General features: G+C 47.3%; 1 protein-coding gene across 1 annotated transcript in view; it reads left to right on the top strand.

The window, feature by feature from the left end:
• The window catches only part of cep112 (centrosomal protein 112), a 91,327-nt gene that overhangs the window by 36,009 nt on the left and 39,365 nt on the right, over positions 1-15,953 (top strand). Inside the window, exons 18-21 of the mRNA XM_076024111.1 lie at positions 777-912; positions 3,836-3,943; positions 8,210-8,392; positions 14,970-15,188. Of these exons, the coding sequence (XP_075880226.1) occupies positions 777-912; positions 3,836-3,943; positions 8,210-8,392; positions 14,970-15,188 (646 nt within the window). The remainder of the gene's footprint in view (positions 1-776; positions 913-3,835; positions 3,944-8,209; positions 8,393-14,969; positions 15,189-15,953) is intronic.

The following is a 15,953-nucleotide window of genomic DNA, read 5'->3' as shown; positions in this document are numbered from 1 at the left end:
AAGTCTGTATTAGGATTGATTGATTGTTTGATTGATTAATTAGGAGCATAACAACAAAGCTGCACAATAAATCCACTAAGCAATTTCTCCTGCTTCATCAGAGTCACACAAGAGGCAGATAAAACCAAGAAATGTCAAAGTCTATTCAGTCAAAGTAGAAAACTCTCAGTGCGCAGTTGTCTCATGACTTGTGCGTTAACGTTGTACACAGTCATGCAAAAAAACGAAACAAAAAAAATGGAAAAGCCAAATCATCTTGGATGTGAACTCGTGCAAATGCAAATTCTGAGCTTAGTTTACAAAAATAGCAACCTCACACTGTTCCCTCTCGCTCGCAGCCTTGTCATTACCGTCTTCCAGCCGCCCCTGCACACTCTCCTGTCCCCACACACACTCTCGCCGTGTTGGCTTTGACAGCTAGCGGGGTGTCACTCTGCCTGACGCCGTCACCGGGGGACCTCGGCTGGGCGCCGGCAGCGCTCGGTGTGTGTGGCTGTCCCCCTTGTTTTCTGTGTCTGTCAATCCCACATAAAAATTACATGACCCCATGTTTGCCAAAGGTAACGGCGGCGTGCCTTTTGTGAACGTTGAACGCACGCATACGCACACGCACACCCACACACAAATTTGCACGTGTTTCTCTCATAAAATACCGCATAAAACTCAATCAGCCGCCCTGAGTTGATCTTTGTTTACAAATGCGCTTTGCAGCCCCTCTGTCATTACGCTCCTGCAGCTTCTCACATTAAATTATCTGTGTGCGTGCGTGTTGAAAGGGAGATGGAGGCTCAGCTGGACAGAGCCCGGGAGAGTCAGAGGCAACAGATTCAGCAGGCTGACGCGGCGCTGGAGCAGCTCAAGAAGCAGGTGGAGCTCAGCTCGGAGAGGACCTACTCTGAGATGAAGCACCAGGCATGTTGCGTGAACACACACACACACACACACACACACACACACACACACACACACACAAAGCACAACAAATACTGTATATGTTGACATGCAGGGACATCCACCAGTTCCTCTTTCTTGTCTAACTCATTCACAGCGCTTATTAATCACAATAAGCTTTTTGATTTTGCCTGTGTTGTGTTTTTTTTTTTTCATAGATCAGCACACATGCACTTTTAACTTTTTTCATATCTGCTGCGCTACTAAGGCAGCCGCCCGCTGCCGAACAGGCCAGCGAAAGTGGCCCTGGTTGAGCTGCGGCCCTGCCGGTTCGCCTCCACGGCTCCCGTATTGGGCAGGGGAAAGAAAATCTTAAAGTCAGCAGCATGAACATCATCACCCCACGGTTATGAATAATAATGTACTCTTTTGCAAAAATAATGGAATGATGCTCATTAGCAGGGGCCGCGCACGCTTCCTAGCACCGCGCATTGACCTCGCTCGTCTCGCTGGCCGTGACTTAGGATGCCTAGGTTCCAGCGGAGATCAGGATCACATTACAGGCGCTAAGCAGGGAGGCTAATTAGCACGTTAGGTCAGCCTCTCAGCCGGCTGCAGCCAGCGCGTGGGCTGCCCAGAGTTCTCCAATCAATGTATGCGCAACGCTACAACACTTCCGATCTTCTCAGCCTGGCTTGGCCAAAGGCAGTTTTGCGAGACAGTTGGACTATAGTGCTTGTATTATATTGGAGGAGTTCCACTAAGTGTGATCTTAAATGTTTACGGGGCTGATATAATGTGTTTTTGTGTGTGTGTGTGTGTGTGTGTGTGTGTGTGTGTGTGTGTGTGTGTGTGTGTGTGTGTGTGTTTTGAATATATCAGTGTAGTCGGGGCCAAAGGGTTGTGCAAAAGAGCACGCGTGGGAGTCAGAGCAAACTCTGCTCCCCACAGGCGGAATTTTACTTATTTTACTTCTTGCAACTGGAACTGGGAAAGGAGCTTAACTACTAACATCCATTCACTGTTTAAGTTTGGGGGAGAAAAAAAAAAAAAGAACACGAGCAATAAACAGAGAGAAATTGAGCAACAAATGGAGCCTCTGGTTGAACCCCAGCTAGCCAAAATTCTTTTGCGCGCATTCAGCCGCTTTTATTTATTCCCTCTTCCCGTTAGAGCTTTTAAGCTCTGTTGCCTTAGTTTCTTTATTTATCGGGTCGGGGTTGTTTCAGGCCAAGGAAGGAGTGATTTTTTATTTTTTTATTAATTTTTCTTTAAAAAAAAACCCCGTCGGTTGCCTCTTCATCGGTCCTCTCCTTCTCCTTCCGACTTTTCTCGCTCCTTGTTGTCGTTCCGCCATCTCGCGCTCGATCCCTTCGTCTCGCCGCTGGCGTCCCGATCTCCAATCTGCGCGGACTTCTTCCTCTGCACCCGTGTCATCCCACATCCCACCCCTCCCCCACCCCCATCATCTCCGCTCTGCGCAGCGAGGCTTTAATGTTGCAGAATGTGCTTCAGAAGACTCACCCCCCCCCCCCCCCCAACCCCCTTCACCCGTCATCCGTCATCCGTCTATCTTCTCCCCCATCACGTATTCCTCGTCACTGTCTGCAGATGGTGTTGTGTATCTAAGTGGATTATGTGCATCGCTCTCTTTCACTCGCAGCCTTTTCCCTCATTTAGAAAAAAAAAAAGGAGAAGAAATAGAGCAACCCTCTTGAAGAGGAGATTCTGCCCTAATTTGGTCAGGACGAGGAGGCGCGCGGCGCTAAGTCAAATCTCGTTGCGTGCGCACTTCAAAGGGGGCTTTAGCACTTAAAGTGGATTAATCAAAACACGTTAAGCAATTTCAGAGCTTTTGCAAACCTCGCAGCCCAGAGAGAAAAGCAGCTTGTGTAATGACATTCCCAATTGTTTCCCTTTTCATATTACCTGAACGGAAAATTTGAGGACGGTGGACTTGAGATGACAAACATGTAAATAAAACAAATGCTCTTTCGTTTTCCCTTCTTTTGCAGAAAATAGTCATAAAGTGCTTTTAGAGGCACGACAATTTCTTTCAAAAACCTGCTTCCATCAACATTTTTCTCGCTACCAGTGCATATTGATGTGGAGAGCCCTGGCTACATATTTAACGACGCTGTAATTATAATATTATTAATATCTGCAGCGCTTTTAATATTAATGTACTGTTATGCCAAGATCGTCCTGGTGATATCGTATACTGCCTCACAATGGCATTTCATAAATTTCCAATCAAAGGGGAAACAGCAGCGCCGCGCCGCGATGTTCGCGCGGTGTTTATGTTACGAACGTACACACACGCGCACACACACATGCCCATACCATAACAATCATGTTGAGTTTGCAGCAGAATGTGACTACGTGAGTGATTGCATGTGGCTCCCAGAAGGATTATGTTTATCGGTTGTTCGAAACATTTCAGACAAAGTAAACTTTAATTGCATTTTTCTCTTCTGTCTGTCTTTGTGTTCTCGGGGTATTGTTGAACTTTTTTTTTATTATAACATGACAGCGTACTTTATCCTGCTGGGACACTATAATCCTCCTTGAAGTGCAACAGTGTTATGGGCTATTAGTCTCGTCCAATTACAGTGTCGGATTTCCCAGAATATTGTCATAGTGATGTCTCAATGAGAGTTTTTCATTTAAACCTTCCGAGTTTGAATAATCTAAGAAAAACTATGAGAATTTCCTGCTCTAATTTCCTCATTAGTCAAACAGTGGATGAAAGAGTGTAAAAACAGCTTCAGCAAGTCACTGCGCGGAAGCACGAAACCAACCTGACTTAAACCTCCTCAATGAACCACCAGCAAGAAAACAGTCTGTGTGCAATAAAGCACCATCTGGAAATGACCAGAGATGGTTTCTCACCCTGCAGAGGGTTAAAAACCAACCATCAATGTTTTTTTCATTTTGCCTCCAGATGGAAAAGGTGGAGGAGGACCTGACGCGCTCCAAGTCTGTCAGGGAGCGGCAGGCCAAAGACTTCTCGGAACAACTGGATGCACTCAGGCACAAGTATGAGCAGCAGGTGCGTATCCCTGTGTGCGCGCCTCTGTCTGCAGGTGCGTGCATGGAATTGCTCACGCGTGCACAAACGCAGCCGTGGAAAATCCTCCCTTTACACGCGCTGCTGTTGCACAACACGGTCTGTGTTGTTATCAGGACACACTTGAAGCCAGAGGACTGACACCCATCTGAAATGCCCCTGTTATTCCTCCCCCATCTGTTCCACATGACTAATTTCTCCCGCAACGCGCCATCGCGCTTTAGATTAACTTTGGCAAGCGCTTCAATGGGAAAAATGTATCGTGGCCAATTGCGAATGAATGCAATCTGCGCACCAGACGCATCTGCTTATCATTCCATCTCTGTCCATCTTCTTTAATTTGTAGTTTAAAAAAAAACAGAAAAAACAATTTCACAAGTCATTAAATCAGCTTTTCTGATACGATCATGTCTTTTATGGTGCATCAAAATGAATAAGAACACATACAGGGATATTATCGCCAACAAATGGTCTTACAGTCCAAAGCGGATTGCTGGACACCTGCACATTTTTCATAACCCATAGCGTTTTGTTCATAAATATTAAACAACCCTTACTTGTGATGTAGTCACAGAGCTTTGCTTTGCAACAAAGTGCATGTGAGGGAAGATATTTCCCCATATACCAGTTCAATAATTCAAAGCAATGTGAATATTTCCCCCGTATTTCTTTTTCAATCAGCTTTAACTTCACATTGAACGCCGACTGCCTCACTGCCTGTGATTGGTTCCAGCGACCAACGTAGTGCTCTGCCTGCCTTTTGAAATATTTAAATGAGATGCATGAGACGCAGCTCTAATTACTCCAAGGGTGTATTTTGATCAACTGCACTCAATGGCGCTGAAAGCCTTAAACAGATCGCCCCGCGCAGCCAATCAGGCGTCCTCATTTCTTTATTATGATCCGGCGACTTGCGAGGATTCATCGTTTTATTTTGTCGGGCGGTAACCCGCCGCCGCATGTGTGTTGTTCTGAGGAATTAAGTATTCCGTCTCATGTGAAGAACAGGTAAGTAATCAAAGGGTTTGGGAAAATATTCCGCCGTTGATTACCGCCCGCTTCACAGGAGCGCCTGCGCTTGACAGTTGACGTCAAACTAGACGGGGTTAGCAGCACATCAGCGGAGCTTTTGTTCAGCAGATAAAAACATGCAAAGATGAAGGGCTCGTCTTTGTGATGGTGCTGACACGTGCGCCGGTGACACTAGTTACATCTATCCAGAAGAGGGAGGAAGGGAAGAGAAAGAGAAAACAGGTCCATTCCGGTGATTAGTCTTGACTTCCTGTCGCTTTACACTTCATACACGGCTTTTCGCTCGCACAAAAACTTCAGAAGCGCCTGGCGTGGGAGCTCCCGCCGGTGCCCGCACGGCTGCGCTCGTGTTTGCCGTCCGGGGAGAGATCGTTCTTGCAAAGGTTCCGAGAGTCAAGTTCGTCCATTCAGATGGCCAACAAAAGAACATTCACCCAAGGGGGCGGCTCAGGCCAGACTTTGAAAAGGGAGCTCTGTGTGGAGGAGTTGTTCTTCGCTTGACCCTCCTGGTGGTTGGACCTCGTGGTTTCCCCTGACATAGGTCCTTTCCCTGACGTGAGAGTGATGCAGATGCAGGTCAAATGTCCTCCGTGGCGTCATGAACTTCACAGTGAAGGGAAGTCTTGCTTTCCCCGAGCCAAACGTCTCAATTGTGACTGTGAATAATGAAGAGCTCCATTCTGAGGCCCGTTTGGGTTTTTTGAAAACACAGTCGACGCCAATTATGTTCTTAAATCAGTTCTTGGTGCTGCCCAGGAAAGTTCAGACTCAGGCTTTTTTGTTCGTTCTTTTCATCCCCCTTTTCTCCAGTCTCCCCTGCCGAGGTCAGACGTTTCGGTTTCTGTCTGTTTTCACTCTCCACAAAACTCTCCTTTTCCCCTGTTGCTTCACAAGCGTTTCACATTCCCACCACTGGTCTGAAAAGAAGGCTCCTACTTCACCCTCCTTTCTCAATGCTGAGCACACACACACACACACACACACACACACACACACACACACACACACACACACACAACCATGACAGGAGTCATGCTGTGCGGTGACACCCGACCCACTCTGTATCCGTGGAACCAAGCTGTGCTGCGACAGACTCAGTCTTCGCTCATAAACATCACGCCGGCCCCTTTAAGAACCGCAGCACCCAGCATCCTCCGCTGCACGCTGCCGTTGCGTGATGTCACAGCCAGGCTCCTTGCTGGGTCTCCTCTCTGTCATCTCTCATTTCGTACTTTACTTTTGCTTTATTTTTTCTCCCCGCTACACAATGGATCTATCGTACCCATTTCCTCATCTCGCCTTCACCACAAATCCCGTCATTCTTGCGAGACCCCGTGTCCTGAGGTAGACCGGAGCTAAGCGGAAGCCGCGATGCCCTTCCTTCCCTACTTTCTGTTGACGCATGTTCTGGTGTCCTGCTGGGTCTCCTCCGAGCAATTGTCTGCTTATTTCTCCGTCAGCTTTAAATTGGAGAGCTGTGCCAATCTGACAGCCCCTGCGAGACAACGTACCCCGGACGTGGACCTGATCATTTGCAATATCTTGGTAGTTATCTAAGTAGTGAGAGTGGTTCTGCATGTTAGATGAATGGAGAAGAACAGCAGCGTCCCTGGTAGCAGCATGTGTGAACCATCCTGCACGTCCAAAGCAGTGTTTTGTTTTGTTTTTCTAGTGGAATTTTGATATATATTTTTTCAAACCATACCTTACCAATGTTTGGTAGGCATTGCCTCTATTTTGCCAAGAAAGCTGACATGCGTGCATTTTTATCCCGTTGCTTTCTTGTCACGGCCGCATTTATGGCACCATCTGAAAGACAGCGGTGAGTTTCAGAAGTCCGTGTGAAGTTTCTTTTGTGGCCTTCCAGCGAGCTCCAAGGGCGAAACGCGGCTTCCTGTCGATACCCCCTCATTCATCACCTGCTTTGAATAGCGCGCCCGGCGTCTGAAGATGGGCTTTGGATACGGCAGGCACTGGGCGTAGAGACTGCAGATCTCCGGCTCCTCTGGCAGGCCAGGTAGGGTGCCGTCAAGCACAATGTGAGTGGGATTAGCCCCCAGAGTGGCAAGGCGAATGGGCCCCAGGCCCCCGCTGTCCTTTCAAGGCTTTGGCTGGGCTTGGGGGTGGGGGCGGAGCGGGGGCTGCACGGCAGGAAGTTCTGGGGGTCACTGGTCCCCGCCACCTTGCGGGAGTGGGAAAGGAAGAGAGCCTGGGAAAGGCTCGGGGAGGGCTGAGGCCGGGGGCTTCGCTGGCAACACTCAGCACCCAGCAGGTGACTCTGCTCGCAGTCATACTGGGACACAAATTTGCCTCAGATGCCAGGATGATTAACCCAGAAAAATTTGGGCTTTCTGGCAAACTAGATGTTTTATTTTTTTTGTCTTCTTCTCTGGCTTTAGCGACAGCAGTTGCAGTTATTCTGCAAACCAATTAGTGCAGCTAGCTTATACATGCGTACGTTGTCCTTACAACTTACTTCTCAGATACCCCTCACTGGCTTTATAGTCCCTACAACGGTATTACTACGACTACTACTACTACTGCTACTACTATGACTACCGCTACTCTGTATATGAAAGTTGCAGCTATATGTTGTATATGTAGTATATAGTAGTCGACAAGACTTATTTGTCGTGTACATAGTCATCCAAAGAGTTTCTTTGGTGCTCTCGCCTCCTTCTTTCCTCAGACTTGGGTTCACAATGATCATAGGCGAGGACTAAGCCGATTTTCGCATGCTGTCAGCGCATAGCATGGGGTGTCGTTTGGTTACCGCCGCCAGATGGCTAACCCCCAGCCGGCACGCATAGCTCAATCGAACTGCTCCTTTATTTGCCGGTTGCAGAATGGGGCGAGACGGATTTGAAGGAGGGAAGGAGGGGAGTTTGGACGTCGACGCTCAGCTCCGCGCGATTCTTCGGGCGAGGGCGCGGGCGCGAGTCGGATGTAAACACGCCACGTGACTTTTCCAACCCATGACGCGAGGAAGGGGTAGAAAGTTTTTCGCGCTTTCTCGCCGGTTTCATCACCCCGCGCTTGGACCTGGGTCGGTTGGGCGTCGGAGGCGCGACGCGGGGCGCCGGCAGGAGAGAGGACGCGGCGGGGTTGAATGGATCGCCTGGACGGACAAGTTGTCATGACGACAAGGTTGCTCTCGCAGCGTGCGTGCGTATGTGTTGGCTGATGAAGTCTCTCTTTGCCCGCTTGTCCAATCAGATGGCTGAGCAGCGCGTGCAGCTCGAACAGGAGAGGACACGGCTACAGCAGCAGCACAGCGCAGAGAAGGACAGCCTGGTCCAGGAGCGCCAGCGGGAGGTGCTCAGCCTGGAGAGGCAGGCCAAGGCCACCTTGCAACAGCACCAACAGCACACCCAGGAGTGGAGGAAGCGCGATGGCCAGGTAGGGGGTCTCCACTGATCCATGTTTGTACAGACACACACACACACACACACAAGCCGACCTACCGCTGTCCCGCGGACAACCATCTTTTTTTTCTTTTTTTTCTTTTGGCCATTGATGGTTTCCTGGGGTTTCAAAAGCACAGCAGGTAAAGGCGGTTTTCTTTACTCTAAGCAAGCAGACATTGATAATTGGTCGGAATAATTCCTACGACGGCAGGTGCGAGTCAGCAGAAATTGGAATTCCTTTTAGTATTATTTTCATTATTACTGTTCTATGTTCTTCATTTAATAATAATTAAATGAAGAACACAGTCGGTTGTGGTTAAATTCAGCGGCGCGCGCAAAAGAGTGCAAAAAAAGTTTGTTTAAAAAGAAAAGAAAAAAGGAAAAATTACCGCGCGCTAACTTCAAACTTAATCGTAATGTTTGGTGGGTTTTTTTTTTTTCACGTTAATGCTCATCGCTGCAGGATTTTGTGACAGAAGTGTAGCAGCTTGAAATCCAAAATCCGCGGGAAGCTTCAGGGCGAAGCTTTTGTTTAAAAAAAAGAAAAAAACTCCAGCTGAAGTTCTTTTCTTTTCTTTTCTCCGCTATACAGTTTTAGACTAACGCCAAGCGTCCAGTACTCACATTGAGTATGTCTCAGCATGATACTACCATCTCACCGCAGGTAGCCATCTCCCGCTGGAAAACTGCGCTTATTTTCCTATTTCGGAATTGACGGCCGTGATAACATTCGGACATTTCTTATTTCTATATTAACAGAAATCTCTCGCACCGAGCGGCTCTTCTGTCACAATCTGGCCAATCCTGGGGCTGGTCCTCGTCTCACACCCCCCTCTCAGCGTCTTTCCCCCTATAGCGCCCGGGCTAGCTTGACGCTCTGTGGGAAACCATTTGAAAAACCAGGGGGAGCAGGCATGCGTTTGACTGCTGAAGCTTCCCGATGAAATCAACCTTGTCAGCATGCCGAGAATTTTGTTTGGACGTCGGCGGGAAAGCGTTTCCAACTGTTTATATAGTTATCCATGAATGAAACGCGCTCACAAGAATTGTGGGTGTGGATCTGCCCCTGACTGTGTTCACCCAAGTGAGTCTTTAAGGTGCGGTGGCGTTATTTCAATATCAACTGAATATCAACTTTTATGCCATTGTTCTCAGTCTTTGTTTGTTTAGTTGTTTTTTTAAAAAATATTTTTTTATTTAGTTGTATTCTTTATTTTTTTGCTTCTAAAACAAGAAATAAAAGTAGATTGGTTGCATGCCTGCAAAGTCTTGAGTGTTTGCTAGAGTGCGCAAATTGCCGCAAGTCTAAACTCCTTCCGAAAAGTTACAAACTGTGCAACATGTCCCATCTAAAGTCGCCTCGTTTGATATTTTGTGCGTCTCGCTCGAGTGTTCGAGTCTTTTTTTTTTTTGTTTGTTTGTTTATTCCGCAGTTGCGACGGCGGCATGATGCCTCGCCTTGTAAAATGCCATCCGCCGCGTACGTCAAAACAACGCGCAACTCGACAAATCGGCGCCTTCTCACGAGGTGACAGGAAGCAAACTTCCGCAGCGCTCGTCTCGTGTGCTCGCTTCCTGTTTGCTGGTGCAACATTCTCAAGCAGAGATCAGATGCCTGCCGAGTGTCAGACGTTTACGCGACAAAAATCACGATTTTTTTTTTTTTTTTCGGAGGGGGGAGTAGAGGTTGGGGGTCTTTGAAAGATGGAGGACAGAATTTTGAAGTTTGCGACTCTGACGAGGATGTGATGCCGGCTCGACTTTCCACTGATGTGCCGTTGAAATGACAGAAAACTGGCAAAAACGCATCATGTATTAAACATGAGTTGTTGCCTTTTTGGATCCGCACTGTGCTGTGCCGCTCACATCGAACACAAATGGGCTCCCAAAGTTGTTTACCCGCTGCCACGACGCTGCCCCTTGTGTTTGAGTTTCGCAACGGCTCCGCGGCCCCTTCAAGATTCAAATCAGACAGAAAGTGAAACGGACGCTGCCGACAAGGTGGAGCAAATCCTGTCCCACCGCCCACCGTCTATTTCCAGATTTCTATTTTCATCCCGTTCGACAAACAACACGCTCCCAGCGCACGGGGTCACGCGGACGGTTCCATTCTCATCAAGTGACACGTTTGAAAACAAAACCGCTGGCCGCAGCGGTTGAAGCCGGGGCCTCGTTAAATCAGCAGCGTCTGACACTTTCTCCCGGCTTTCCATGGAATCACAAGGAACGGACGGCGGCGGCGGCGGCATTGGAAGTGGCCAAAGGAAACGGCAAAATGTCAGCCGTGCACTCTGGAGATGAGTAATGCCCTCTCATCCCCTTGATGTGGCGGGACGCTCAGAAATAGCTTTTCTCTGACTCCTGCCTTGTGTTGAGAGAACCAAAAAGCCAAAGAGTCGCAGAAGCTTTTGGATGGCTGAGCTTGAGAAGGAGGGAGGGGGTGGGGGGGGCACGGGGAAAAAAAACCCACACAGTGACACATTATCCTCATCCCCACAGCGCATTATCCAAGAAACTCTGCTCCCACCCGTCATGTCGCCGGTCAGCGGTACAGAAAAGCCACATGACCCCGTCCGTCATGCGCGCGAGGTGTCTCATTTTTGGGCCGAGCGCGGCGGACGCAGCGGAGGCGGCGGAGGCGGCGGAGGCGGCCGAGGCTATCTCCTCCTTTCACCGAGCGCGGTGGCACTCATGAAAGAGTCATAATTAAGCTGCCCGGGGTTTTAATGCCTCGTATGTAGCTGGCGTGGCACCAGCTCAGCTGATTAACCCTGAGTTTTCCCGCCTCCCGGACCTGAATGTCACTGGGAGAAGAATGGGACGCTTCTTAAGCCTTTTCTGATCGTGGCAAAGTGTGAAAAGGAGCTTTTGAGTCGGCCGTCTCTGCAGGGTGATGAAATGCCTTGCTTGGGAGAGAAAAAGACAACCCAAACATGTTTGCCCAGCGCCAGTTTGCTGTGTCTTTCTGTTAGCTGATCAATGCCCCCCAGAGGATGAAGAGGGTTTTGGTTTTTTTTGGAATGGGATTTTGGGGGAGGAGCAGAGGGGGGTCAGCGAACTTGTGGAATGAAGTCCAGAAGACTTTATTAGTCCCAGAAGAACATTTTTCATTTTTGCACAAGATCCCATTCAAATGAAGAAATGTGCCAGATTTGAAAATGTGCACGCTCTGCTGGGTCACGCCCCCACAGCCTTAAGCCCCATTAGGCTTATGGCTTGATCATACTCACCATGTCCTTGTCATTTTCAGAATATAGGACATTGTCATAATTTTTGCAATTTTTGTAGGTTTTTATTATGTTGCTTCTGTGAAGCAAAAAATATTTTTTTGTATATAATAGAAATGTTGATGTTTCTTAAAGATATTATATAATAAAACAAAGGTTAAGTGCGGCTGCAACAACATCAGCCAGTCTTACAAATTCAGTTCAAGCCCTGTTAGTTTTTCTGAGTTGTTTGATTAAAAAAAAACAAAAAAAAAACTTTATTCACATAATTGCCACCAGCTCCTCTTCCTGCGCTCATTTTTGGAGTTTTATTTTATTTTCCTGAATAATTAGCCCTCTATTTTGAAAGGGCCATACACACACCAACCATCTGGACTTCAAACGGCATGGCAGAGCGCGCCGGCCTTTCTTCTGGGCCGCCATGGACTCAATAACGATGGCGTCAAATTTTTCAAAGCGTTTCAATCCCTCTTACGCGATGAAGATGAGTCAAATGAAGAGGGTGATGACAGACCAAGTCAAAGCTAAAAAAAAAGAAAAAAAAAAAGGAAGGCTGTCTGATGAAGCGAATGAAGGTGCGCAGCTGGACCATCCTGGACCTTCTTTGTGCGCTGGTGCGTTTTATCAGCACCTGATTGGTCCGCTGTCGCCCATCATCCGGTAGACCCTGTCTTGCAGATTAGCGTCCCGCTGCGGCGGCCTGTCACAACGGCTGTTTTGTTTTTCTAATGATTTCATCAGCTCCTCCTGCGCACCTGTCCTGTCTCGAGATTTGTATCCGTGTTCTCATTCAGAGGGACCGATCGCGATGCTGAAGTCAAGCCGTCAGTGGGAGCTGATGCGCTGTGATGTGCAGCGTGTTAGAGCACGATCTGCTTCAAATCAGGATCCCATTGAGTATGTGCATACTCAATGGGATCCTATATCTTTGTATATATATATTTTTTTTTTCCCACTCTTTCAGCAGTAAAGGATTTAAATTATTCTATAATATTTGTCCCTCAAGTGAGACTGTCAGGCCGTTTTGCCAGCTTCAACTGTATGTATAAATATACTGTACATTTGTTTTGAAAAATCAGTGGTTATTAGGCCAGAACAGCTGGAAAGAAAATGCACTGCTAAAGCCTTGAGATTGTTCCAAAGGAAATCAAACTAAAATCTTTTCGGTTCCAGAAAAGAAATGTCCTTAAAGCACAAAGTAAAGCTTATAAAACACAAAAAAAACAAAAAAACACCAGTACTTGATATTGACATTACATATCAGCCAACCTTCTCTACCCTTCTCAAACTATCAGCCTTGGCCTCTGAAAAACTAACTTCTCTTGAAGCTTGAAGCAGGCTTTCATTTTTCCCTCGTTCTCTTTTACTCGAAAGCTTTGCAGTTTCTCTTGCTCCTCTTCAGTTTGGACTTTTTTTTTTGCTGGTCTGTGCACAACCGTGGCCGAAGCGCCACGCAGGAGCCGGTTGTGTTCAGGGCTGCGTCTGTTTTCTGCATCGCCCCATTTCAATGGCACATTTGCAGAAAACATGGTTGTCACCAGATGACTTTTTCTTGTCTAGTTGTACGTTCTCAGGTACCTGACACCTGCTGATTAATACACTGAGTAAAATGCATGAAAATAATCCCATCTAATGTATGCACCTGCTAAAATAATAGTGTTTCCTTACGGAGTTCATCTTTAAACCAGTGTTGCATCTCTCCTCCTCCTTCTCCTCCACCTCCTCCTCTTACTTAGCATTACTTCTTAGCATGCTAGCACGTCCTCCGTGGCAGCGGCTGCGGCTCGCTCACTTCCAAAGGAAACATGCTCTTTTGACCCGCCGTGTTTCGGGGGTGTCAATGCCAATGCCTCTGTTCTGGACAGATTATAGCCCGACGCATTCAAAGATTTATTTATTTTTTATTTTTTTTGGAAGATGGCTGATTTGCATTTTGCTCAAGAGAGAATTATACATTAAAGGCTCCTCGGCGCTCGGATTTAATGGCTGCTGGCCCTTGAAGGCGCGAGTTGCAGTCGAGAGACTGGTGAGACGTGAAAAGCGGGACATTCTGTGGGTTTTTTTTGTCGTTGTTGTTGTTTGTTTATTTTCTAGACATGTTCCATCCGAGTGCACCGCGGCATGCGTGCCGACCACGTGTGGCTGTTTGTCCGTGCGCGCGCTCGCGTGTGTGTGTGTGTGTGCGCGTGCTTTCGCACACGCAAGTGACTGGGCTCGTGTGCCCCAGCGCGTGGAGGAAGAGGAAGAGGAGGAGGAGCAGGAGGAGGAGGGGACGGAGCATCTGCGTGTTTTTTGTGACATTCCTTTGAAGTCTCTTTGATTCTCCCCAGTGCCCACTAAAAAAGACTTCAGACACTTTCTGTCTTATTGCCTTAACATGGCGCTGTCCTGGGATGCCCGGCTTTTTCAGGAGGGGCTGGGCTGGGATGCAATAAAAAAGCAAAACAGAGAAATCAACTGGCGCACCATAGAGAGAGAGAGAGAGAGAGAGAGAGAGAGAGAGAGCATCCCAGTGCACAATCGGTGCCTGTTTATAAATCTGTTGGAGTCATTCTGGTGTAGCGTGTGATGCATGAAATGTTTTTCTCTGCCATCAAAGTTCAACTGTTTTATTATGAACGTGTCCAGATTTCCTATGAAGCTGAGCCTTCACTTGGTCTTCTGAATAACCTTTCTGTAGGTTTTTATCTTAGGATATTGATTGTTTCGGTACATATATTGATTGCAACCTAAATTTCAGTGAGAACACTGGCTATATTTTTAAAAGCTGTAATCAGGGCCTACTGAGCAAAATTGAAACAGTTTGTATGATAAACTCCTCTCAGGAAATAGTGAACCCAGCCTCAAAAATCATCGGGAAGAGACAGAAACAATGAAGTTGTATTTACAAGGAAGTGCTTCGGAAAAAAGCTGTCAAACTAGCAAACGACCCCTCTCATCCACTCAACAGGGAGCTCGAACTTCTTCCCTCTGGTAGACGATACAAAGTACCAAAGGCAAACCGTAATGTCTTTAAAAAAATTCCTTCATCCCTAATGACATTGGAGCACTGCTCCATTCCATGTCTCGTTGATGTAAGTGTTGTTGCTGTTGTTGCCGTCCTGCTCGTTGTTTTATGAGACCAAAGAGAAATTTCCACATTGTGGACGGTAAACGAACTAACTAAATAAATAGAAACAGAACTTTTCCTCCGGCCCAACCCAAATTTGGCAGAAAAAAACTATAAGCTGTGTGCTGCAGTTCCCCTCCCCAGCCTTCGACCCGCAAGGGTGAACGGCGTTTAATGCGCCGCTAACGTCGCTCACCCAGTAAACGCGTCTGGGATTGTCCGTCTCTCGCCAGAGGATCGCCGATCTGGAGGAGCAGCTGGCAGGCGTCTGCGAGGAGCTCAGGGCGGCTCGCGCGCACCACAAGCAACAGTTGGCCGAGATGGTGAAGCTGCGGGAGGAGGAGAGGCAGAGGGCTCTCCTGGACAGAGAGGCCCAGCAGGAGCAAGTGCAGCAGCACCGCCGCGACCTGGAGCGCAGCCACCAGCAGGAGAGGGAGGCCCAGCAGGAGAAGGTGGGTCACATGACGTCACCCTCGACTGTCTGAGTGATGGAAATGTGAAGGATGACATGACATGTTTGATGGGGGGGATTGTAAGAATTGACCCACCAGTGTGGGTCAGATAACACTTGAACAGTTAAGTTTTAGAGGTTCAGGTTTTGTTTTTATTTAAACTGACAATCAAGGTTTTTTTTATTTGTATTCTCTTTTTCTACTCTGTCTCTCCACGCCTCTTTCCATCTAAAATATTATTTGAGGAATATTGACTGTTTGTTTTTTTGTTTTTTGTTTTAGTACAGTAGACAATATCAATACATATATTAATTAATTAATTAATTATGTATTGATATTAATTGATTAATTGATATTAATTAATTAACTAATTTTACTATTGTGTCATGTCCAAATAGCACCCCTTTGGGATTATAAGATGCCACAAAAACCGTAATAAATTATAACATTCACTTCCTGTAGATGACGCCACAATTCATCGTAGGTCGACACATAAGTAAAGGAGGAAATAAAATAAAAGAACAACAGATTTAATGTCTCACCTAAATGTACTTTTTGTATATCAATGCTTTTAAGCTCTTGTGTTGCTCGAAGGAGCAGCGTCTGCATGTGCATACATGCTTTTCAACACCATTCATTCACAGTACTGCCGAGCTTCTTCACGACTCTGATCCCTCAGCGGATCTCCACAAAACTAGCCCAGGCGCACGGTTGGATAGACAGAGAGCCAATCACAGAAGCCCTCCCGCTATTGCTGCTTCCGCC

Source organism: Nelusetta ayraudi, unplaced genomic scaffold (assembly GCF_046127955.1).
Source record: "Nelusetta ayraudi isolate G7.1 ecotype Tasmania unplaced genomic scaffold, CSIRO-AGI_Nayr_v1 ptg000016l, whole genome shotgun sequence".
NCBI classification, from domain to species: Eukaryota; Metazoa; Chordata; class Actinopteri; order Tetraodontiformes; family Monacanthidae; genus Nelusetta; species Nelusetta ayraudi.
Note: the sequence above shows the minus strand (reverse complement) of the source record. Positions and strands in the feature narration are given on the sequence as shown.